Below are 24084 nucleotides of genomic sequence, written 5' to 3'. Positions count from 1 at the left end.
TCGAGCCCTAATAATAAATTAAAACTGCAAGCAGTGATGAGCGGGCTCGAGCACCCCGACGCGCTCGGGGGTACGCGCGGGTCGGGGGTACGCGCGGGTCGGGGTCGTGTGCGCGACCGGACGGGCGCGCGGACGCGCCGTACGAAAAACCGCGGCGAGCGGATAAGCGGTAAGGGAGTCACGGCACTTGCAATTTTCCGCCAGGAGGGGGCGACAGCGGCGGCGAGGCGGGTGCGCGGTCACGTCCCGTCCGACGCCGCGAACCGCCATAAAAAAATTCACGACGATCGGACCGCGCGGTAGGTCCTTGCGGCGGATATACGTTTCCGCCTGTGGGTGGCGCTATAGAGTGTATGCGCCCACACGGTAACGGACCGGAGGGTACCCCGAACCAACAGAAAAAATTACCGGCCGATCCGACCGTGCGTAAGGAAGTTACGGCAGATATACATTTCCACCAGTTGGTGGCGCTATAGCGTATGTACACACACTGTCATAGACCAGAGGGTACCCCAGACCACCAGAAAAAATTTGGGCCTGATCCGACCATGTGGAAGGAAGTTACGGCTATATACATTTCCACCAGTTGGTGGCGCTATACAGTCTATGTACACACACTGTCATAGACCAGAGGGTACCCCAGACCACCAGAAAAAATTTGGGCCTGATCCGACCATGTGGAAGGAAGTTACGGCTATATACATTTCCACCAGTTGGTGGCGCTATACAGTCAATGTACACACACAGTCATAGATCAGAGGGTACCCCAAACCACCAGAAAAAATTTGGGCTTGATCCGACCATGTGGAAGGAAGTTACGGCTATATACATTTCCACCAGTTGGTGGCGCTATACTGTCTATGTACACACACAGACATAGACCAGAGGGTACCCCAAACCACCAGAAAAATTTGTGGCCCGATCCGACCATGTGGAAGGAAGTTACGGCTATATACATTTCCACCAGTTGGTGGCGCTATACAGTCTATGTACACACACAGTCATAGACCAGAGGGTACCCCAAACCACCAGAAAAAATTTGGGCTTGATCCGACCATGTGGAAGGAAGTTACGGCTATATACATTTCCACCAGTTGGTGGCGCTATACTGTCTATGTACACACACAGACATAGACCAGAGGGCACCCCAGACCACAAGAAAAATTTGTGGCCTGATCCGACCATGTGGAAGGAAGTTACGGCTATATACATTTCCACCAGTTGGTGGCGCTATACAGTGTATGTACACACACAGTCATAGACCAGAGGGTACCCCAGACCACCAGAAAAAATTGTGGCCTGATCCGACCATGTGGAAGGAAGTTACGGCTATATACATTTCCACCAGTTGGTGGCGCTATACTGTCTATGAACACACACAGACATAGACCAGAGGGTACCCCAGACCACCAGAAAAATTTGTGGCCCGATCCGACCATGTGGAAGGAAGTTACGGCTATATACATTTCCACCAGTTGGTGGCGCTATAGAGTCTATGTACACACAGTATAACAAACCAGAGATTGACCCAACACACCAAAAAAAATTTCAAGACAATCTGACCATGAATCAGGAAGTTACGGCAGATATACATTTCCACCAGTTGGTGGCGCTGTGTTTTGAACATGGCTTCTGGAGCGTTAAGTGCGTCCTGTCTTGATAGACGTCTCCACCGAAAATCATAGTGATACGTGTAACGGGTGGCGAGGGATAATGAATTGAAACTTCTAGGTGGCGCTAGTGTGTCAATTTAGATTGGTGTCACATGGGAGCACCACCAGGGCGCTCAGGCCTGGATTAAGGCCTCACGTTTAAGATTTCAGCAGCCTGTGACCTTCTGCAGGCAAATGATGACCTTTTGATGGTCAATGGCGAAGGCTGACCATTCGCCGTGGCCACGCCCCCCACATGTGCTTTACACACATCATAGTCCATCGACTGACATCATCAGTCTGTCAGTCAAACTGTGTATTGACTTTGATGTACATTGCTTCAAGGCAAGGCCAGACACCAGGCAGGGCCAGATATGAAATGGTCAAAGTTTGGTGGCGTGCCACGCCCACATCCTATGGAGCAGGCCAAAATCCTTCGCAATTTAACGTGGGCCATCCGTCTAGTGTCCGTTGATGCTACAACGGACTCATTCGGTCAAACCCCCTAGGAGGAGTTCGTCGAGATACGACCCATACATCCGCCCCCAAATGGCCGCCGCCACCTAAAATGGCCGACTTCCTGTTGGTTTTAGAACATGGGTTATTGAGACTTTTTTGTGCGTCCTGTCACGAGTGATGTCTCCTCCGAAAATCATGCCGATACGTGCAACGGGAGGCGAGGGATAATTATTTTAAAACTTCTAGGTGGCGCTAGTGAGTCAATTTGGCTTGGTTTCATATGGGGGCCACACCAGGCCGCTCAGGCCTGGATTCTGCCCCCCCCTATGAGTTTTCAAGCCCATGCGACCTTTTGCGGGCGAATGATGAGCTTTTCTATGTAAATGGCGAGGCCTGAGCATTCGCCGCCAGGCCACGCCCACCACGTGCGCTTTTCCTGCATCATGGTCCATCAACAGGCTTCACCAGGCTGTCAGGCAGTGACCTTGTGACCCTGATGTTCATCTGATGAATCTCCTGGCAGAAAAGGCCTCATGTAGATGACACGCCTTTAGCCTGTCGCCAATAGGTGGCGCTGCGACGAAATCAGGAAGTGACCTACGGGGACCTTCGGGGCGGGGCCATGATCACATGTACCAAGTATGATGAAGATCTGACCACGTGGAGCCAAGTTATTCACGTCTACAGTTACGCTCAGCGTGCAAGGCCCGGACATATGAAAATGGGCAAAATTTGGGGGCGTGCCACGCCCACATCGTATGGAATATCCCAAAATCCTTCGCAATTTAACGTCGGCCATCCGTCTAGTGTCCGTTGATGCAACAACGGACTCATTTGGTCAAACCCCCTAGGAGGAGTTCGTCGAGATACGACCCCAACTTCTGGCACGAAAAAGGCCGCCGCCATCCAAAATGGCCGACTTCCTGTTCGTTTTCCAATATGGGTTCTTGAGACTTTTTGGTCCGTCCTGTCACGATAGACGTCTCCACCAAGTTTCGTGACGATAGGTGAAACTGGTGGCGGGGGCCAATTTTTTCAAAAATTAAAGGTGGCGCTAGAGAGTCAATTTTGGAACATTGTTTTCGGGACCCCCACCAGATCGAAATTTTCGCCAGACCTGACGCGCTTGCAAAATTTGGTGAGTTTTCGGGCATGTTAAGGCCCTCAAAATGGCCGTCCTTTCGTCGGAATAATAATAATAATTAAAACTGCAAGCAGTGATGAGCGGGCTCGAGCACCCCGACGCGCTCGGGGGTACGCGCGGGTCGGGGGTACGCGCGGGTCGGGGTCGCGCGCGCGACCGGACGGGCGCGCGGACGCGCCGTACGAAAAACCGCGGCGAGCGGATAAGCGGTAAGGGAGTCACGGCACTTGCAATTTTCCGCCAGGAGGGGGCGACAGCGGCGGCGAGGCGGGTGCGCGGTCACGTCCCGTCCGACGCCGCGAACCGCCATAAAAAAATTCACGACGATCGGACCGCGCGGTAGGTCCTTGCGGCGGATATACGTTTCCGCCTGTGGGTGGCGCTATAGAGTGGTTGGCCCACACGGTAACGGACCGGAGGGTACCCCGAACCAACAGAAAAAATTAGGGGCCGATCCGACCGTGCGTAAGGAAGTTACGGCAGATATACATTTCCACCAGTTGGTGGCGCTATAGCGTATGTACACACACAGTCATAGACCAGAGGGTACCCCAGACCACCAGAAAAAATTTGGGCCTGATCCGACCATGTGGAAGGAAGTTACGGCTATATACATTTCCACCAGTTGGTGGCGCTATACAGTCGATGTACACACACAGTCACAGACCAGAGGGTACCCCAGACCACCAGAAAAAATTTGGGCCTGATCCGACCATGTGGAAGGAAGTTACGGCTATATACATTTCCACCAGTTGGTGGCGCTATACAGTCTATGTACACACACAGTCATAGACCAGAGGGTACCCCAAACCACCAGAAAAAATTTGGGCTTGATCCGACCATGTGGAAGGAAGTTACGGCTATATACATTTCCGCCAGTTGGTGGCGCTATAGAGTCTATGTACACACACAGTCATAGACCAGAGGGTACCCCAAACCACCAGAAAAAATTTGGGCTTGATCCGACCATGTGGAAGGAAGTTACGGCTATATACATTTCCACCAGTTGGTGGCGCTATAGAGTCTATGTACACCCAGTATAACAAACCAGAGATTGACCCAACACACCAAAAAAAATTTCAAGACAATCTGACCATGAATCAGGAAGTTACGGCAGATATACATTTCCACCAGTTGGTGGCGCTGTGTTTTGAACATGGCTTCTGGAGCGTTAAGTGCGTCCTGTCATGATAGACGTCTCCACCGAAAATCATAGTGATACGTGTAACGGGTGGCGAGGGATAATGAATTGAAACTTCTAGGTGGCGCTAGTGTGTCAATTTAGATTGGTGTCACATGGGAGAACCACCAGGGCGCTCAGGCCTGGATTAAGGCCTCACGTTTAAGATTTCAGCAGCCTGTGACCTTCTGCAGGCAAATGATGACCTTTTGATGGTCAATGGCGAAGGCTGACCATTCGCCGTGGCCACGCCCCCCACATGTGCTTTACACACATCATAGTCCATCAACTGACATCATCAGTCTGTCAGTCAAACTGTGTATTGACTTTGATGTACATTGCTTCAAGGCAAGGCCAGACACCAGGCAGGGCCAGATATGTAATGGTCAAAGTTTGGTGGCGTGCCACGCCCACATCCTATGGAGCGGCCCAAAATCCTTCGCAATTTAACGTGGGCCATCCGTCTAGTGTCCGTTGATGCAACAACGGACTCATTCAGTCAAACCCCCTAGGAGGAGTTCGTCGAGATACGACCCCTACATCCTCCCCCAAATGGCCGCCGCCACCTAAAATGGCCGACTTCCTGTTGGTTTTTGAACATGGGTTCTTGAGACTTTTTTGTGCGTCCTGTCACGAGTGATGTCTCCTCCGAAAATCATGCCGATACGTGCAACGGGAGGCGAGGGATAATTATTTTAAAACTTCTAGGTGGCGCTAGTGAGTCAATTTGGCTTGGTTTCATATGGGGGCCACACCAGGCCGCTCAGGCCTGGATTCTGACCCCCCCTATGAGTTTTCAAGCCCATGCGACCTTTTGCGGGCGAATGATGAGCTTTTCTATGTAAATGGCGAGGCCTGAGCATTCGCCGCCAGGCCACGCCCACCACGTGCGCTTTTCCTGCATCATGGTCCATCAACAGGCTTCACCAGGCTGTCAGGCAGTGACCTTGTGACCCCGATGTTCATCTGATGAATCTCCTGGCAGAAAAGGCCTCATGTAGATGACACGCCTTTAGCCTGTCGCCAATAGGTGGCGCTGCGACGAAATCAGGAAGTGACCTACGGGGACCTTCGGGGCGGGGCCATGATCACATGTACCAAGTATGATGAAGATCTGACCACGTGGAGCCAAGTTATTCACGTCTACAGTTACGCTCAGCGTGCAAGGCCCGGACATATGAAAATGGGCAAAATTTGGGGGCGTGCCACGCCCACATCGTATGGAATATCCCAAAATCCTTCGCAATTTAACGTCGGCCATCCGTCTAGTGTCCGTTGATGCAACAACGGACTCATTTGGTCAAACCCCCTAGGAGGAGTTCGTCGAGATACGACCCCAACTTCTGGCACGAAAAAGGCCGCCGCCATCCAAAATGGCCGACTTCCTGTTCGTTTTCCAATATGGGTTCTTGAGACTTTTTGGTCCGTCCTGTCACGATAGACGTCTCCACCAAGTTTCGTGACGATAGGTGAAACTGGTGGCGGGGGCCAATTTTTTCAAAAATTAAAGGTGGCGCTAGAGAGTCAATTTTGGAACATTGTTTTCGGGACCCCCACCAGATCGAAATTTTCGCCAGACCTGACGCGCTTGCAAAATTTGGTGAGTTTTCGGGCATGTTAAGGCCCTCAAAATGGCCGTCCTTTCGTCAGAATAATAATAAAAAAAAAAATAATAATAATAATAATTAAAACTGCAAGCAGTGATGAGCGGGCTCGAGCACCCCGACGCGCTCGGGGGTACGCGCGGGTCGGGGGTACGCGCGGGTCGGGGGCGCGCGCGCGACCGGACGGACGGGCGCGCGGACGCGCCGTACGAAAAACCGCGGCGAGCGGATAAGCGGTAAGGGAGTCACGGCACTTGCAATTTTCCGCCAGGAGGGGGCGACAGCGGCGGCGAGGCGGGTGCGCGGTCACGTCTCGTCCGACACCGCGAACCGCCATAAAAAAATTCACGACGATCGGACCACGCGGTAGGTCCTTGCGGCGGATATACGTTTCCGCCTGTGGGTGGCGCTATAGAGTGGTTGGCCCACACGGTAACGGACCGGAGGGTACCCCGAACCAACAGAAAAAATTAGGGGCCGATCCGACCGTGCGTAAGGAAGCTACAGCAGATATACATTTCCACCAGTTGGTGGCGCTATAGCGTATGTACACACACAGTCATAGACCAGAGGGTACCCCAGACCACCAGAAAAAATTTGGGCCTGATCCGACCATGTGGAAGGAAGTTACGGCTATATACATTTCCACCAGTTGGTGGCGCTATACAGTCTATGTACACACACAGTCATAGACCAGAGGGTACCCCAAACCACCAGAAAAAATTTGGGCTTGATCCGACCATGTGGATGGAAGTTACGGCTATATACATTTCCACCAGTTGGTGGCGCTATACAGTGTATGTACACACACAGTCATAGACCAGAGGGTACCCCAGACCACCAGAAAAAAATTGGGCCTGATCCGACCATGTGGAAGGAAGTTACGGCTATATACATTTCCACCAGTTGGTGGCGCTATAGAGTCTATGTACACACACAGTCATAGACCAGAGGGTACCCCAAACCACCAGAAAAAATTTGGGCTTGATCCGACCATGTGGAAGGAAGTTACGGCTATATACATTTCCACCAGTTGGTGGCGCTATACTGTCTATGTACAAACACAGACATAGACCAGAGGGTACCCCAGACCACCAGAAAATTTTGTGGGCTGATCCGACCATGTGGAAGGAAGTTACGGCTATTTACACTTCCACCAGTTGGTGGCGCTATAGAGTCTATGTACACACACAGTCATAGACCAGAGGGTACCCCAGACCACCAGAAAAAATTTGGGCTTGATCCGACCATGTGGAAGGAAGTTACGGCTATATACATTTCCACCAGTTGGTGGCGCTATACAGTCTATGTACACACACAGTCATAGACCAGAGGGTACCCCAAACCACCAGAAAAAATTTGGGCTTGATCCGACCATGTGGAAGGAAGTTACGGCTATATACATTTCCGCCAGTTGGTGGCGCTATAGAGTCTATGTACACACACAGTCATAGACCAGAGGGTACCCCAAACCACCAGAAAAAATTTGGGCTTGATCCGACCATGTGGAAGGAAGTTACGGCTATATACATTTCCACCAGTTGGTGGCGCTATAGAGTCTATGTACACACAGTATAACAAACCAGAGATTGACCCAACACACCAAAAAAAATTTCAAGACAATCTGACCATGAATCAGGAAGTTACGGCAGATATACATTTCCACCAGTTGGTGGCGCTGTGTTTTGAACATGGCTTCTGGAGCGTTAAGTGCGTCCTGTCATGATAGACGTCTCCACCGAAAATCATAGTGATACGTGTAACGGGTGGCGAGGGATAATGAATTGAAACTTCTAGGTGGCGCTAGTGTGTCAATTTAGATTGGTGTCACATGGGAGCACCACCAGGGCGCTCAGGCCTGGATTAAGGCCTCACGTTTAAGATTTCAGCAGCCTGTGACCTTCTGCAGGCAAATGATGACCTTTTGATGGTCAATGGCGAAGGCTGACCATTCGCCGTGGCCACGCCCCCCACATGTGCTTTACACACATCATAGTCCATCAACTGACTTCAGCAGTCTGTCAGTCAAACTGTGTATTGACTTTGATGTACATTGCTTCAAGGCAAGGCCAGACACCAGGCAGGGCCAGATATGAAATGGTCAAAGTTTGGTGGCGTGCCACGCCCACATCCTATGGAGCGGCCCAAAATCCTTCGCAATTTAACGTGGGCCATCCGTCTAGTGTCCGTTGATGCAACAACGGACTCATTCGGTCAAACCCCCTAGGAGGAGTTCGTCGAGATACGACCCCTACATCCTCCCCCAAATGGCCGCCGCCACCTAAAATGGCCGACTTCCTGTTGGTTTTTGAACATGGGTTCTTGAGACTTTTTTGTGCGTCCTGTCACGAGTGATGTCTCCTCCGAAAATCATGCCGATACGTGCAACGGGAGGCGAGGGATAATTATTTTAAAACTTCTAGGTGGCGCTAGTGAGTCAATTTGGCTTGGTTTCATATGGGGGCCACACCAGGCCGCTCAGGCCTGGATTCTGACCCCCCCTATGAGTTTTCAAGCCCATGCGACCTTTTGCGGGCGAATGATGAGCTTTTCTATGTAAATGGCGAGGCCTGAGCATTCGCCGCCAGGCCACGCCCACCACGTGCGCTTTTCCTGCATCATGGTCCATCAACAGGCTTCACCAGGCTGTCAGGCAGTGACCTTGTGACCCTGATGTTCATCTGATGAATCTCCTGGCAGAAAAGGCCTCATGTAGATGACACGCCTTTAGCCTGTCGCCAATAGGTGGCGCTGCGACGAAATCAGGAAGTGACCTATGGGGACCTTCGGGGCGGGGCCATGATCACATGTACCAAGTATGATGAAGATCTGACCACGTGGAGCCAAGTTATTCACGTCTACAGTTATGCTCAGCGTGCAAGGCCCGGACATATGAAAATGGGCAAAATTTGGGGGCGTGCCACGCCCACATCGTATGGAATATCCCAAAATCCTTCGCAATTTAACGTCGGCCATCCGTCTAGTGTCCGTTGATGCAACAACGGACTCATTTGGTCAAACCCCCTAGGAGGAGTTCGTCGAGATACGACCCCAACTTCTGGCACGAAAAAGGCCGCCGCCATCCAAAATGGCCGACTTCCTGTTCGTTTTCCAATATGGGTTCTTGAGACTTTTTGGTCCGTCCTGTCACGATAGACGTCTCCACCAAGTTTCGTGACGATAGGTGAAACTGGTGGCGGGGGCCAATTTTTTCAAAAATTAAAGGTGGCGCTAGAGAGTCAATTTTGGAACATTGTTTTCGGGACCCCCACCAGATCGAAATTTTCGCCAGACCTGACGCGCTTGCAAAATTTGGTGAGTTTTCGGGCATGTTAAGGCCCTCAAAATGGCCGTCCTTTCGTCAGAATAATAATAAAAAAAAAAATAATAATAAAAAACGGAACGATTACAATAGGGCTTTCGCACTGGTCAGTGCTCGAGCCCTAATAAAAAACGGAACGATTACAATAGGGCTTTCGCACTGGTCAGTGCTCGAGCCCTAATAATAAAAAACGGAACGATTACAATAGGGCTTTCGCACTGGTCAGTGCTCGAGCCCTAATAAACATTACGATTACAATAGGGCTTTCGCACTGGTCAGTGCTCGAGCCCTAATAATATTATGACAAAGATAATCATGTGTTGTTTGACTCCATCGGATATCAGGTATTAATTTAAATTGGTTGGAGTCTTGTGGTTGAATCATGCATTGGTAGGTAAACACACATTTATCTTAATTTTGTATGTATAGTATAATCACGTATTATTGAGAAATATGTCATAACTTCTTCACAGGATTTGGACTGATGAGTGTTTTTTTTTTGCAGATGAAGGCTACAGGGATGTAGTCGGACTGGATTACACAAACTTCCTAATAGTGGGCTTCTTCAGTGGAGTGTTGCTGGTGTTTAGTGTGGTCGGATCTGTGTATGTCTTCAGAGGAACTTGGGTAAGATGCTCACCTGCAATCTGGTTATTATACAGCATGTGACGTCAGCCGACTAGTGTTTGGCAGGCTATATACAGTATAAATATTTTTTGTCAACCAAACTCAATCCAGGGTCAAAATTATGGAAAGTCCCACATACTAGTAGTCAACGAGTTACAATATACAAATTTAGGACCTGTTTTCTTTATTTTTCTATATACATGCATGGTATTTATCCTTTGCATAGAAGAACCAAATCCCAGAGTGTGGCAATACAAGCAAAGACCGAAAGCAGAAGAAAGAAAGAACACGGGCAAAGAGGCCGGAGGATGACAACATGGGTGTAATAATAACTTCTTCCACATCTCTCTACGCTGTAAGTCCTTACCACCATGGGTGTAGGCACGTTTATGCCATCCTGTTTGTTCCTTCCCTTTCTTAAAGTCAGTCACAAGAAACATTGTTTGTTCAGAGTCTGGAGACGCGACCTGTGTCTGTTTATGATGTGCTGGACCGCTCAGCTGTAAACACTGATTCCCAGGAAAGGAAACCCGCAGTCAAGCCGAAAACAGGCCAGAAACCAGTCGGTGTTGCTGCTTTATCACATACTCATGCATGTGTGACGAGATGAACAGTTAGTTATCTGTCTTCTGTTGTATTCACAGGTGCCACAAAGCTCGCAAGCACAGGAGGAAACCGTGTTTGAGTCTGTCTATGAAAATTTCTGAATCATAAAGTAACATGTTTCAACCCTGATTGTCATTGTAACCCATCAAATAAATTCATAATATACATTGCAATGTTGAATGACTAAAAGTGGAAAAATACACTCATATACTGCAGAAGATTTCACTACAGAATTGTGAATGCAGGCAAAATTACAAAACTGTATGCAATATAGAAATGTACATAAATATTATAAAGCAAAGAGTGCATTTTTCCATCTAATGAAGAGAGGTGGAATCTACTTTTTCCACATAGTATACTTAGAATAGAATCTAAAAATATTCAAAATAAAAGTGCACACTATCTTACATGGCTGTCATGATGTCGTTTCTCTTAACCAATCAGATTTCAGGACTTGTTTTCAAGCAGCCAATCACAACGCTCCTGTCAGCTACACTGTGGGGTTTATTTTTGTGTGATTTTACCTGCGACGACCATGGCCGCAGAGGGTGACTTTTTGGCGAGATACCGTGCTGTTTCGAATAAACTCAAAAAGTAAGGTTTTTGTTGACTGGTGTGGAGTTAAGTCTAACCGATTATTTATGGATTGTATTTATATTCGATGTGTTGAGCGGCGCTACTGCTTGCAAGCTAACTACAGGCACCTACCTTCTTGAAATTGTAACGTTTTTGAGGGGGTGCATCTTCTTGCAGTCATTTCCAAAAACAATTTTTTAAATATTATATATATTTCGTTATTGGATAGCATGAACTGGACACTACTGTCAAGAAAACCCCGTAGGCTAGCTAACCGAGCTTTACATCCCTCTGGTTTAGAACAGCTAGTAGCATGTAGCTTGTTGTGAAATGAATAAACAGTGTTTGTCTTTTGTCGCAGGCGTTTTCTTCGGAAGCCTAATGTCGCAGAGGCAAGTGAGCAATTTGGTAAGTTTTAATGTTGACTTACTAAGATAAACACCGTCTTCGTTAGCCTACCGTCACAATTGAACCGTTTCTTGTTCTGCTTCTATCAAACATGTTTGCTGTTTTCAGGCCAGTTAGCCAAGGAGCTAAAGCAGCAAGACTGTCTGCAGTATGCTGCCTTCTGTAACCTGGCCATGGCCCGGTAAGTACACAAATCATACCTGGGGACTGTTAGTTCTGCATTTCTCCAATTATAATTTGATTACGACAACTTCATGATCTAAAGGTTATTAAGGGGCTTTGTACTCAGGGAGTGTACACGTAAAAGGGGACGTTTGATGTTATTATTCTACTTCCGGGGAAAATGGAGCGACCTCGGCCTGTGTATTTTACACAAGGGGAGAAAGTAATGAGTGTGGAGCTATATGAGGAGTGTAGAAAGATTAGCACTGCCATAAAGCTGGCAGAAAATTGTCTGTGACCCTTGTGAGGATAAGCGGTAGAAAATGAATGAATGTTTTGGAGAATTGTGTTGCCAAAGAGAAAGTAAAAGACACTCACAGGTTTATCATTTGATGCATGAACTGGCCTCCTGTAAGATTTGCTCAGGCAAGGCGTATTTTTTCCCTGAATATTTCTGTGAAAATCTAATGTCAGAGGCATTTCACTTCCACTGCAAATTATCATGTCATATAGATGTGAGCAGACTCTCTTTAATGCTCCTGGCGAAGCTCTGGCGCTAACGGATGCAGCCCGCCTCTTTCTGTCTTCTGAGAAGGAGAATCGATCTCTGCAGGCACCAGGCTTTGATGAGCATCTCCAGGCTGCACTCAACTGCTACAGTTTTGCCATCAAGGTGCACTGTGATACCCTTTTTTGTTTAGGCTTCATACAGTGGTGTGAAAATGTGTTTATCTCCTGTCTTGTGACAAACATTCCAAAAAAAGAAGTCAGGAAGGGGGGCACTTTCACACCACTGTAAGTAGCTTTAATTACGTACAGTATAGTCGGTTAATGCATATCTTCATATACTTTACAGGTGTATGTTGAGATGAACCAGCCTGTGATGGCTGCGAGTCTTTGTCTCGAGCTTGGAAATGCACTCAAGGTAAAGCTTTAGGATCACACTTTTATAAGCACACTTTTTGTCTTATATACATTACATACATCACTATATGGATGTGCAATTGCTTCATCTTGGACAGGAGATGAACCGACCAGGAGAAGCTATTGTCCATTACCAGAGGGCTGCAGAGCTGCAGACACAGATGCCAGTGGAAGCTCTTCTGTCACTGGGAGAGATGGCTTCATGTAAAATTCTCACACGTGAGTTGTTTGTTTTTTTAGCATCAATGCAAAATGACATGGTCCTTTGACCTCATGTTATGTGTGAACGTTTAACTTGTACACAATCCGGACAAAAGAACCTCTTATTTGCAACATTAACGGCTGTGTGTATGTGCCCTTCAGGTGACTATGATGGTGCGCTGACAGTGTTTACAGAGATGCAGTTGATGTGCCAGGAGAGAGGATTGCAGCTACCAGGCACCAGCACCCTTGTTGGTGAGGCTCATTAGCATTTCATTTCTCAGCCTTTTGCCACTTTAAATCTGCTGTATTGAAATTCGGGCTGTCAAAAATTACGCGTTAACAGCGGTAACTAATTTATTTCATTAATTAAGTTAATTTTTTTTGCGCAATAATCAAATCAAAGGAAATACAGCTGGAATAGGTGCAGATTCTGCAAAAAGTTTTCTGTGCAGGTTATTGTGTGTAGCTGCTCTATAGGAGACCACAACTCAATCCAAAGGGTCGAAAAATGACCATAAGAGGTCCCCTTTTAAATACAGTAAAAATGGGCATATTCTAGGCATAGTTATTAAAGTGATTAATTGTGATTCAATAAAAATATGTGATGAATGTGATTCAGATTTTTAATAATTTCACAGCTCTAATTAAAATAGTTGTGCAAATGTATTAGGATAAAGTTTTCTTGCTGTATTCTTCATTTTAAGGTGCTTTCCTGGACATTGTGGCAAGATGTGAGATCTCCAGGGTACTCCTGCTGATGCTGCTTGAGGTGCGGACATCAACTTAAACAAATTATTCATGCATTTGTTTTGAAATTGTACAAAAAATATAACAAAGGGAATGTCTTGTCAATATGAATTTTTAAAGTTTCCCATTAGGAGTGAGTCTTTGTTTAGCAGTATAGTTCCAAGACTAATTCGATCCCGATTAATTGTATAATGAAGGCGTCACATTAGAAAGTAAATACACTCGGCAGCCTCGTAATTGTTGCAAACGGGCCTTTTAAATATAAGATATTTAAGGGTTTAGTTGATTGCACAGTAGCATTGTTCTGCAGGGCTGGATGATCAACTGCCAGACTTTCAGTGGCACGCAGCCATCAAGTTGCAAAATCACAGGAAAGATTTGAGGTTTCGTGGGAAAGAAACGCCTCAGTAGAAGTAACTAATACCGTAGCACTAAGATAGCTTATTGACCGTTCCATATTGCAAATCATTTAACATTTTTAGTGGTATTTGTTCAGTCATTTAGAATTTCGGGAGTCCATATCTCACTGTTTTCCTGTGCAGCCTCCACCTCAGAAGCTGTTGCCAGAACACGCACAAACACTGGAGAAATACGCATGGGAGTCCTTTGACCCGCACAGCCAAGGTGGGCACACATTTAGTCCCATAAGCCATAATTGGTTGTGTTAGTGAGAAGTCAAGTTATTTGAATCCTCCAGAATGAGTGCTCATGTTCTCTTTTCAGTGACCTTCCTGCCTGAAAATGTTTTCCTGCTCCTGCAGTCAGTCGTGGTAAGTTTCATCAGCTGCATACTTGTGCACGTTACAGGATTTCCTGGTCTTCTCCTTGGGGCCTATTGCAAAGCTATGATAAATGTGCGGGGATTGGCCCTGATTTTCTACTGGATTTTGGTGTTTCTTTTGTAATCTGTAGCTTCAATCGTCACCCGAGGAACAATTGTAGCTTGTCCCTGTTTGATGTTATGAATCCCTATCAGTGACATTTTTTAAATTTTTTCTAAAGCATAACATTTCATAGCATTGCTGTTTGTGCAGCATATAAAAACCAATGTGTTTAACAGATGGCATGCCAGGAGAAGGACACAGAGTCCTTGAAGTCTCTTCAGACAGCGCTATGGTGAGCATTCAAAATGTTTTCTCATTGTCCATTTTCTATACTGATGATGTATTTGTTGTTTTCCCACCTCAGGCCACTGCTGACAGCTGAGCAAAATCACCTCCTCCACCTAGTGGTTCAAGAGCGAATTACACCATCTGGCCAAGGCATTTAGTAGTAGTTGTCTTGTGAACTTCTGTGAAGTTCGCATCATTGAACATTTCTGCATGTGATTGGGTCTGTTGTAGGACCTCCCCAAACGCTGTTGTCTTACCGTGCACTGAGAAATATATCAAGTTTAAACATGTTTTAGCTGTGAAGTCACCATTATTAAATAACCTTGAGGAACCAAACATTGTGCTTTTTTAAAGCCAGTTGTATGACATTTGGCTAGGATTTCATTTTTTTATACACGAACCCCGTATGCTATATGAACTGTATATAGAATAAGAGATCTGTCTGAATGCCTCCTGATTCAGACAAATCATTTGCTGAAGGCTATAATGACGTCACCCCAAATATTCCACTTTGCGCTTCATTTTTGAAAATGCAGATTTTGTGTTTTCCCCTTGAAATAATTAGGGGTTCTTATGACAAGGCCATAAAAACCTTTCATATTTATGTTACCAACTGCTTTTATACAGGGACCATTTTTGTAACTTCTTGATTTTTGTTTAAGCTAACAAAAGTGCTTTATTTGATGGATGCAAAACTGAATTATTTGACACATATTTTTTTCTGCCATTTAGTAGTCATGAATAAAGCGTGAAGATTGTTTTTTGTTACAAGTTGTTTTATTGATAATATATGGCTTCAATTCCAATGTAATTACAAACCTTCTAATGCATTGTTTAGAAAATGGTCAAATGAAACACTGTTGTCCTCCATACTTGGTTCACGTGTACAAAGTACTTTTTTAGGATAGCAGCCAACTACAACAAAATGCAAAACATAGTTTGAGGGAAAAAAAAACATTACAAAATGTTACAAAAATATAATGGTAACAATGTACATGGATAAAACAAGGATACACTATACTTCATAAAGATATATGATTTAAAACTACTTGTTTTTTTTTAGCTTGTTCAAGTACTGCAACAGGGAAGTTGTAGTGTTGCTAACATGCTGTACCTTTGCAGATACATTATGTTCGGCCTCCGCTTTATTCAAGGTTAGTAAGCGCTTTATTTTATTTTTTTCAACCCCACAGTCTTCCAAAATAAACTTTAACTGGTGGCTTTATTCCAAAACAGCCAGCAGTGCGATGGCCCTTAAAGGAGCAGAGATGGATCACTCCTGTTTGCACTGTAAATATGGAGCTAAGATACACTTTGAATTAGCTTAGCATGCCGGCTATACTATAAAATGTAACAATAACCATTTTTTTTTAAAAAAAAACCTTCTGAATGTTACATTTGTGTAAACTCTAAAAAAACAAATACAAATGTAGAGCTAAGACTTTCCCAGATTTTGCTCATGCTAAGCTAACTGGCAGCTAGCTGGTAGGGTCATAGTCGATGAAAGCGAGTAGCAACATTATCGCCTTACTCGTTCACTTACAAGGTAACATACAAATGTACCTAAATATCTATATTACATAATTGTAACTTGCTATTGTGAATTGATTCTTTTACATGTATGTTACGGTTATAATGTAAATTAGCTTGTTGAAAAAGGTTCCAAACAACCTAAAAGGGGGGAAACTTGCTAATGACATTAACAGAAATGTGAATTTAGCTTATTTTAGTGTTAAAATAAAGTAAAAGTATTACTCCCGAATTGTACTCACTAAAGCATATATTTAGACTTGTTGAATATCCCAATTAAGAAGGAATGTGATCCCAGAACCTAACATCTCCCTTTCTTTCTACTCGCTTTTTTTCCGCAGGACAAGATAGGTGATGGCTAAAAGCAGCGTGAGGACAAAGGAGATCCAGGCCAGGACATAGGAGTGTCCATATCCTCCGTCTTCGCCCGCGTGGAAGGTGGCGGTGTAGATGGAGGCCGCTATCATTATACACAGACCTGCAGAAGAGAAGAAAGAGCAGGTAACTGGAGCAGTAACTCCTGCACCTACTCTGACACCTCACAACTACTTCCAGGAGTTTTTTTTTTTTTTTTTTTTTACTCAACTGAGGGGAGTATCGAGAACATCGTTTATTGTGGAAAAACAATACTTGTAGAAAAACCACACAGGCACGGAGAGAACATACAAATTCCACACAAAGACGTTCCAACAGAGATTCAAACCATCAATCTCCTGACAACTGCGACTGACTCTAGGCCACCGTGTAGCTGTGCACTATGATAGTAAATAATACTCACTAAATTACTTCAGCTTTACAGATGCCATGTCTGCTCTGCATATTTGATTATCATGACGGAAGAGTTCCCTTGGTGTAACATTGTCAAGCCTCAGCATTGCACCTTTTGACACTCTAATGTGAGACCATGTGAAATCACTGCTTTTAATAGACGTGAAAATGACGGATGAAATATCTAGAGCATAAAGTCATAACCCCGCACATGACTCACTCATCTGCTCACTGCTGGGCGTTGGTACTTTCAGAGAAACAGGGATAAGAATTAGAATTGCATGATTAGATTCAGGATGGAGGAATTAATGTCGAAAAATATATGTTGATCTTTTAAATTAATTTTCAAGCCAACAATTTTGTACCACAAAGCAATAACAATGTGGAATAAATTCATCCATCTTTGCATACATCTTTTCAGTTTGCAGCAGTGTCCTCAAATAAAAGGTCATTAAATACACAAAAGTTCATAGGAGAAATTCAAGTTTCAATATAATTATGTAAGATTTTAAGTCTAGAATTGAATGAATCACTGACAATTTACTTAATGTTTAATTTTCTGAAAAGGGTTTAAAAGTGTATGTTTTTTTTCTTCCCATGCGGAAGTGCCTCACAAATCTAATATTTCCATGCATTTTTAAACACAATGTCTTCTACTGCTAGTTTTACTATTATTTGGCGTACAGTTTTGAGCAGTAGCAGCAGTAGTTTACAGTGTTCTGAAAATACAAAATGAAACACTCGTATGAAAATGAAAGTGATTTTCATGCATGTTATTCCATTTATCGGCTTGAGTCTAACCATGCAGATTCTTGAGAGGAGATGGTGACACATGAGCTTTTGTTATACTGGTATCATGCAGAACAAATAAATGTACAGTGTTTGTGAATGCCACTTTCTGTATTCTCAGTAAGAATTTGGCGCTAACGTGACGGACTTTCCATCAATTTCCATCCAATTAGATGTACACATTATCTGATTAAAGCTTCTCTGAGGTTACTCACAGGCGAGCAGTTGTAAAACACCAGTGAAGGTGAAGCGTTGGCCTTTGGGCAGAGTGAAGAGCTGAGCCACAAAGACAAACAGGGCCAGGATGGCAAAGATGCACGCCAGCACTGAAGTCGCCTGCACCGCCTGGAGGTACTCTGCAGCAACAACACACATACACAGTCAAGGAATGAGAAGAATGCAGGTTAGAATTATGAGTGCTTATTAACATCAATGTAATTTCAACAGATAATTGCACACCTGCCAACCTTGAAGAAATTGGAGGAGTTTTTTGTTGCTGCAAGTCAATAAAAAAAAAAACAGGCTGCAGAGAGCCCCGTAGCCGCACTTTGGACACCTTTTTATACTCTTCGTCTGGGTTGAGCATATGATGTGAACTCAGCTCAACACTCACTGTCTATTTAGTTTGTTCTAAGAGAGAAGGGGAGTGTTTTTACTGTTGGAACTAATCGATGCATGACAAAAGTCAGCAGATCTCAAATCAGAGGAAAATGCTTTTGTGGAGGTGGGCTGTCCGCTCTGTAAACGACTCATATACAGACAGGAAATAATGTACTACAAGCTGACCAGTCACCGTTTTAACGGTCAGCATTACTGCTGGTCAAGGATTTTTTGAGGTGCGCCTCTGACTATGTTGAACAAGGAAACTGAAACCCACTAAAACGAACATATTGTATTCCTGAGAAAAACAGGGCATTTTCAAGGGTCAAAGTGTCTGCAGTGTATTAACGTATACATGTGGCGGGTCTAATTGTGATCAAGATGGTATGAACACCTGTCTGCTAGTCACTTACTGGCCATTACTTTACTCATCACCTAATACTTATACACAAAGCAGTCTGACCAGCAAAATGTAATTTGTTGTGTTGATAAAATAAGACTTTTTACCCTCGGGAAAATCTTTGAGGTTGGTGTAATGCCAGGCTGAGTTGACCAGCTCCCATCTTCCCCACAGGTCAGTCGACACAGTGTTAGTCAACCACCAGGCCTGCACAGACACACAGTTAGGAGCATCATTAGTACTTATTATCATTGACTAATGCAAATTCCATTAGTTGTTCAACAATATGTTAATTTTTGGTAATGCTTTGGTCACCTCTGAAAAGCAGATATCAGTGTGATATAATGCAGTTCTATAGAACAGCAACCACCATAGTAAACATATTATTAAATTAGTACCACATCATGGTATTATTATCTTTGTTGAAGGCATAGAAATTTGTATTAATCTCCATACGATTCAAATTTTTTTTTTTAAATCATTTTTTTTAAATGCACATAAGCTGGATGTGTGTACACTCTAAATCTAAAGCAAAGAAGATGTGGGTCGCAAAATAATTTTGTCCTGCTCTAAAACCTAATACTAATGCTTACTAATTCAGGTTTTCTATTGGATTTATGACTGGGCTCGGGGTTTTCTGTTGTTTGACTGCGTTGATTCCTTTCAGTCAAATTCTACAGGGCTTAATTGGAATTATTTTGTTTAAACACAAGAAACTTTCCACTTGTTCTATCCCATCTATCATTCCATCCATTTTGCAGGTGTCCTCAATGTTGTGGTTGTTCCAGTGGTCAGGCTGCATGGGTAGTAAAAGACTGGGCTCCAAGTAATAACTGATTCATTGATCAATTATTTTTTGACTAATGGATTAATCACATTATTTACTGAAAGACTGAAATCGATGATATTTACATATTTAAATAAAAAAAACTATTAATCAGTTACCAAAATCAATTAACTATCGATTAATTGTTGCTGCTCTGGTAAAATACACTTCAAAAAACCTCTTTCCATTTGGTTAAATAACACATACCTGACCCAATCACCAGTGTCATGTTTTTACTTGAGTAGCTTTCTGGATGGAGACTACAAGTGTCAGAACCAACTTACATTATCAATGGTAGCAACCAGGAGCAGGATAATGGCGGTGAGATGCACAACAACAATTCCAGCCAGCATCAACATTGTGACCCTCTGGAATGAAATAATAATAATGATGTGAAGGGGTTAAGGGGTGTGTGTAGGAGGATGCAGACCATTTATTTAAGACAGCCTTCCACTTGGAGAAAACCCCCTCACAGCTGTCCCAGATAAAACACTTCCAATGGGCCCCCCAAAAAACGCCCCGCAGACAGAAGTGGGACGACCCAGCCCCCCAGCCACCCCTCCCTTCTTGGTCTGATTTATCAACTTTTAACACGTTAATTCTTTCACATGGTAAAATGAAAAATGCGTGGACTGTATTCTAATAAAGAAGCGGTGCTTTATGACTTTACGCCGTTTGGCTTTAACTAGAAAGGCGCATTTGAGAGTCAGGACGTAAATGACATCCGCAGGCCTCTACTGTAATACTGTAATAGTCCACCTCTTTAAAAAAAGCGCGAGAACACGACGCTTTGCACCCTCATCATAATAAACACTCCCTTTTGCATCAAACCCGTTATTAAAAGTTATTATTCATTGATATGAATGTTTACCGACACGCGCCTTTTACGCTCATAACTTTTCACCGCTTTCAGCAACTTTTCAAAGTTTGGACTACGCCAACAAGCTCGTTTTACCGCTCTCAAAGAAGATACAAACACCCCAAAACTACCAAATATGAGAATAATTAGGATGTAGAACGTGATTTTAGATAAAGATGATCATAATAATAAAGCATTACCTGAAAGCGCTCAAACACACAGCCCTGGAAGTTATTTGGAAAATGTGAACGGCCGTAGACCCACCCAGCTCTGACTTTGGACGCACACACATCAGCCTGTTTTCCCTCTCTTCCTCTTGTCCAAGCCCCACCCAGAAAGTTTCACATTTTTTTTCCTCCTCAATGAAATGTCCAGACTAACCAAACGCGCCTCTGCACTATTCCCACAAAACAACACAAGAGTTTTACACTGATTGAAAAAAAAATCTCCTTCAGGTCTCTTTCATGGGATAAACGCAGTGTTTGCTAAATGTATATTTTCATAAACAAACACATCATGGCTGAAATTGGCTGCATCAATATGAAATTACTTTATTTGTGCTTTAAGAATATTCCCATATTCTTTCTGTCATAGCAATAAATAATATAGCCTAGAACTCAACTGATTAAAATTCATTGATAATGGCATTGTTGGTTAATGCATCATATATTGTTTCTATAACATTCTAAATTTGAAAGCCCCTACTCTTAACATTTCGAATTTTCTGGAAAACATTTTCTGGAAAAAATATGCCCTCCAGCGGTATGCACAGTAATAGCACGCACCTGTAAAACAAACCACAAAGTTTGTACTTAGAACAAGTAAAACAATTGCGCAATACGAAGAAACCTCTACATTTAAATGCTCCTAATTTCAAATGTGACTTTTTAATGAAGCGACGTCTTCATACACTTAATGGCAGTTAATTACACAGTAACATTTTTATGTTGTCGCCATTCATTATTAAAGTTAAGAATGTGTTTCAGGAGACTTTTATTGTGTTTAGAGGTTTGTGGAAAAAGGTGCTTAGAGGTTAACTTATTTTTACACTTGTATGACATTGTTAAAATGGTACCAAAAAACATTGCCTATTCAGTTAATATTGAGGTTTTATGATGTCAACAGTTTGACCCTGGAAAACATTTGTTGACATTTATGGTTAAAAAATGCTCCATGCAGTTTTATTGTGTGATACTGTTTCATTGATAATAAAAAATATTGAAAAATTGATTTGGAATAGACGCAGAGGCGCTCACACATCAACCATCATGGTGGCCATAAGAAGAGCTGCATTGAAATTTCAAGATAATATTCATTTTTGATTGACAGCACCTGATAAATAGCCATGGAAAAAAAAACACATCTGCAGTGTGGATTGATGACTCTAAAGCCAGATGTTGCATATGAAGCTGATGCAGAATTCACATACATAAACACTCATCATTCCAAGAAAATGTGGTGACGTCCCACATGAAGCCACATCCACTGAATTATTTTCTGTCTCTGTAAGTGCCTGCCCTCCCTTATCATTCTCTTCCATCTGGTCTCAATCATTACACTCTCTTGACACGTTTGTATCCTTTTCAGTCGTGGTGTATAGAAAATTGGCTGGTTTTTTAGGCATTACATTCAACAGTGAGACAGACCATGGTGACATCACACAGGGAGTGTTTCTTTGTTAACACTGAACTTTCCTGTCTCTCTCTCCTTTCATACGTCTAAGCAATGGGGCCTCGTAACCATGTAAACGACCTTAAATAACATTGTGTCACAAGAACAGAGATACAGATGTACCCCACAGGGCTGTTGTGGGGCTTTGGCTGTTCACATTTCCTCATAGGGAATAATGGAAATACAATTAATCCGTTCCAGGGTCAAACTGCTACTACCTTTAAAACTTGTATTACCTACACAGGCAATGTAAAACATTTTAAAATTGCAGTGATAGTAAATCTAATGTGGAATTTTAGAGGATCACTTGTCAGCCAGTGCGCATCCAGTAAAGCCTTTCACTACCTGTGTCGGATGAGAGAAAAGCTCAAGTGTGTATGAGTCTTTTTCGGATGACAAAAGCATGTTTTGAAAGCAGCCTCAGCTCATCTCTGCCCTCAGGCCTGAGGGCTTTCTGGCGGGGGGCCCACATGGACAGAGTAGTAGTTCTTATCCAAGTCCAACAATGGTGGCTTTGTACTGCTGGAGGTGGGATGAAGATAGATGCCATAAGGTTGGATGTGGTAAACTGACCAGTCCACACGCTTTTTTGCTTTAGTCTACCACGCAGAAAACATGATAAAAAGAATGAATCATCCACAAGTGTGTGTCGAGATATCCGTTAATTCCAGTCTGATGTTGGCATCCTAGCGTCTGAATGGGTTGAATTTGAGCTTTACTTTTTTTGTCCACTCACGATGGCTATGATTGAAGTCTGCATATTAATTTAATTGTAAATTCATTAATTAATTCATTTTCTACCGGTCATTCTCACGAGGGTCGCGGGGGTGCTGGAGCCTATCCCAGTTGACTAGACGAGAGGTGGGGCACATAGACAAACAACCATTCACACTCACATTCATACCTATATGGACAATTTGGAGTCAACAATTAACTTAGCACGTTTTTGGAATATGGGAGGAAGGCAGAGTCCCCGGAGAAAACATGCAAACATCACACAGAGATGGCCGAGGGTGGAATTGAACTTGGGTCTCCTAGCTGTGAGGCCTGCGCGCTTATCACTCGTCCGTCGTGAAGTGCAAAAATATATACAACCAACAATAAAGCCTAATTTTCAGGGCTATCCTCAGTCACAGTGACCAGATTTCACTGCTGTGCCATGCAGGGATTAGATTAAAAATAAAAATCTTCAAGATTAAACACTCTTAATGCACAAAATAATCACCAAACTCACTTATTGGTCCAAATAATGCACCAAGAGAAAATCCCAATTCCATCTCTCTATCACATGAGACTGGGAGAATAGTGCTGGTACCTCTTGTGTACCAATTGTGAGTCAGTGCTGTTTTCTATTCATGTCCCAACATGTCGGCCTTTACGAAGAGTTCCCTATAACGACAATGTTTAGAGAGTGCTTATCAGGAACACATTACAGAGCAGCAGTTGTAACAGCTTCTTTAAAAGTTGGAAGGTCTCCTCCCTGTGTTGTGACACTGGAATTTAAAATGCAATGGCACATTCCTGATTTGTTTAATGTGCTTTTCTTTTAGTGCCACAGCATTACACTAATAATGTCATAATGTGGTCTTGCCACAGCCAAGGTATTTTGTCTTTCCGCTTTGCTTTTGAACTGCCTTTGTGCCTAACATCATACATTTGATTGATTTCCACACCCATCAAATATTTCAGCTGTGCAGAGTACATTCCAGATGAATTCCAGAGGTGCTTGCTGCCTCTGGACACTGCAGCGCATAACGGTCATCTGGAGCAGCACCACAAAAAGTCCCTCTCCAGCACATGACTTAATCATGCAGATGTCCTTAACTTTTTAAAATTTCTCCACATGACCATATAATCCTGCCATTACAGTAACTTTATTTTCATTAAAGCTAACATGGAGCCTGCAAGACCATG

At 43.8% G+C, this 24084-nt stretch overlaps 3 protein-coding genes across 4 annotated transcripts in view; 2 read left to right on the top strand and 1 right to left on the bottom strand.

Annotated features, from left to right (window-relative positions):
• nfam1 (NFAT activating protein with ITAM motif 1) overlaps nucleotides 1-11283 on the top strand; it is a 43994-nt gene extending 32711 nt beyond the window's left edge. Inside the window, exons 3-6 of one of the 2 annotated variants that reach the window (XM_058046182.2) lie at nucleotides 9867-9988; nucleotides 10218-10343; nucleotides 10440-10550; nucleotides 10633-11283. In XM_058046182.2, coding sequence (XP_057902165.2) covers nucleotides 9867-9988; nucleotides 10218-10343; nucleotides 10440-10550; nucleotides 10633-10695 — 422 coding nt within the window. In that variant the 3' untranslated portion in view covers nucleotides 10696-11283. Of the gene's footprint in view, nucleotides 1-9866; nucleotides 9989-10214; nucleotides 10344-10439; nucleotides 10551-10632 lie in introns of both variants that reach the window. The other variant, XM_058046181.2, reaches the window with a different exon arrangement.
• A 162-nt stretch (nucleotides 11284-11445) lies between these two features.
• Nucleotides 11446-15473, top strand: f8a (coagulation factor VIII associated). The gene is made up of 11 exons (XM_058046180.2): nucleotides 11446-11578; nucleotides 11687-11759; nucleotides 12254-12413; nucleotides 12597-12665; nucleotides 12763-12883; nucleotides 13028-13120; nucleotides 13573-13637; nucleotides 14158-14239; nucleotides 14339-14385; nucleotides 14676-14731; nucleotides 14804-15473. The coding sequence occupies exons 2-11, from the start codon at nucleotides 11752-11754 to the stop codon at nucleotides 14883-14885; spliced, it is 783 nt and encodes a 260-aa protein (XP_057902163.2). The 5' UTR covers nucleotides 11446-11578; nucleotides 11687-11751; the 3' UTR covers nucleotides 14886-15473.
• Nucleotides 15474-16102: 629 nt separating this feature from the next.
• On the bottom strand, nucleotides 16103-20807 carry emp1a (epithelial membrane protein 1a). The gene is made up of 5 exons (XM_058046183.2): nucleotides 20700-20807; nucleotides 19925-20008; nucleotides 18922-19021; nucleotides 18030-18170; nucleotides 16103-16735 (listed from the first exon to the last, which is right to left on the bottom strand). Exons 2-5 carry the CDS (start codon nucleotides 19997-19999, stop codon nucleotides 16578-16580), a joined length of 474 nt encoding a protein of 157 aa, XP_057902166.1. The 5' UTR covers nucleotides 20000-20008; nucleotides 20700-20807; the 3' UTR covers nucleotides 16103-16577.
• Nucleotides 20808-24084: the final 3277 nt, after the last annotated feature.

The sequence above is a fragment of the Doryrhamphus excisus genome, linkage group LG9 (genome assembly GCF_037039965.1).
Source record: "Doryrhamphus excisus strain RoL-2023G ecotype Guam linkage group LG9, RoL_Dexc_Guam_v1.1, whole genome shotgun sequence".
NCBI lineage: Eukaryota > Metazoa > Chordata > Actinopteri > Syngnathiformes > Syngnathidae > Doryrhamphus > Doryrhamphus excisus.
This window is presented reverse-complemented; position numbering and strand designations above follow the sequence as displayed.

Coding starts and splice junctions, on each gene's coding strand:
- emp1a (XM_058046183.2), bottom strand. CDS start 19,999: ATGTTGATGCTGGCTGGAATTGTTGTTGTGCATCTCACCGCCATTATC. Junction 19,022..19,924: donor TGGTTGCTACCATTGATAAT/GTAAGTTGGTTC, acceptor GTGTCTGTGCAG/GCCTGGTGGTTGACTAACAC. Junction 16,736..18,029: donor TGTTTTACAACTGCTCGCCT/GTGAGTAACCTC, acceptor TCTCTTCTGCAG/GTCTGTGTATAATGATAGCG.
- f8a (XM_058046180.2), top strand. Junction 12,414..12,596: donor GCTACAGTTTTGCCATCAAG/GTGCACTGTGAT, acceptor TATACTTTACAG/GTGTATGTTGAGATGAACCA. Junction 13,638..14,157: donor TCCTGCTGATGCTGCTTGAG/GTGCGGACATCA, acceptor TTTCCTGTGCAG/CCTCCACCTCAGAAGCTGTT.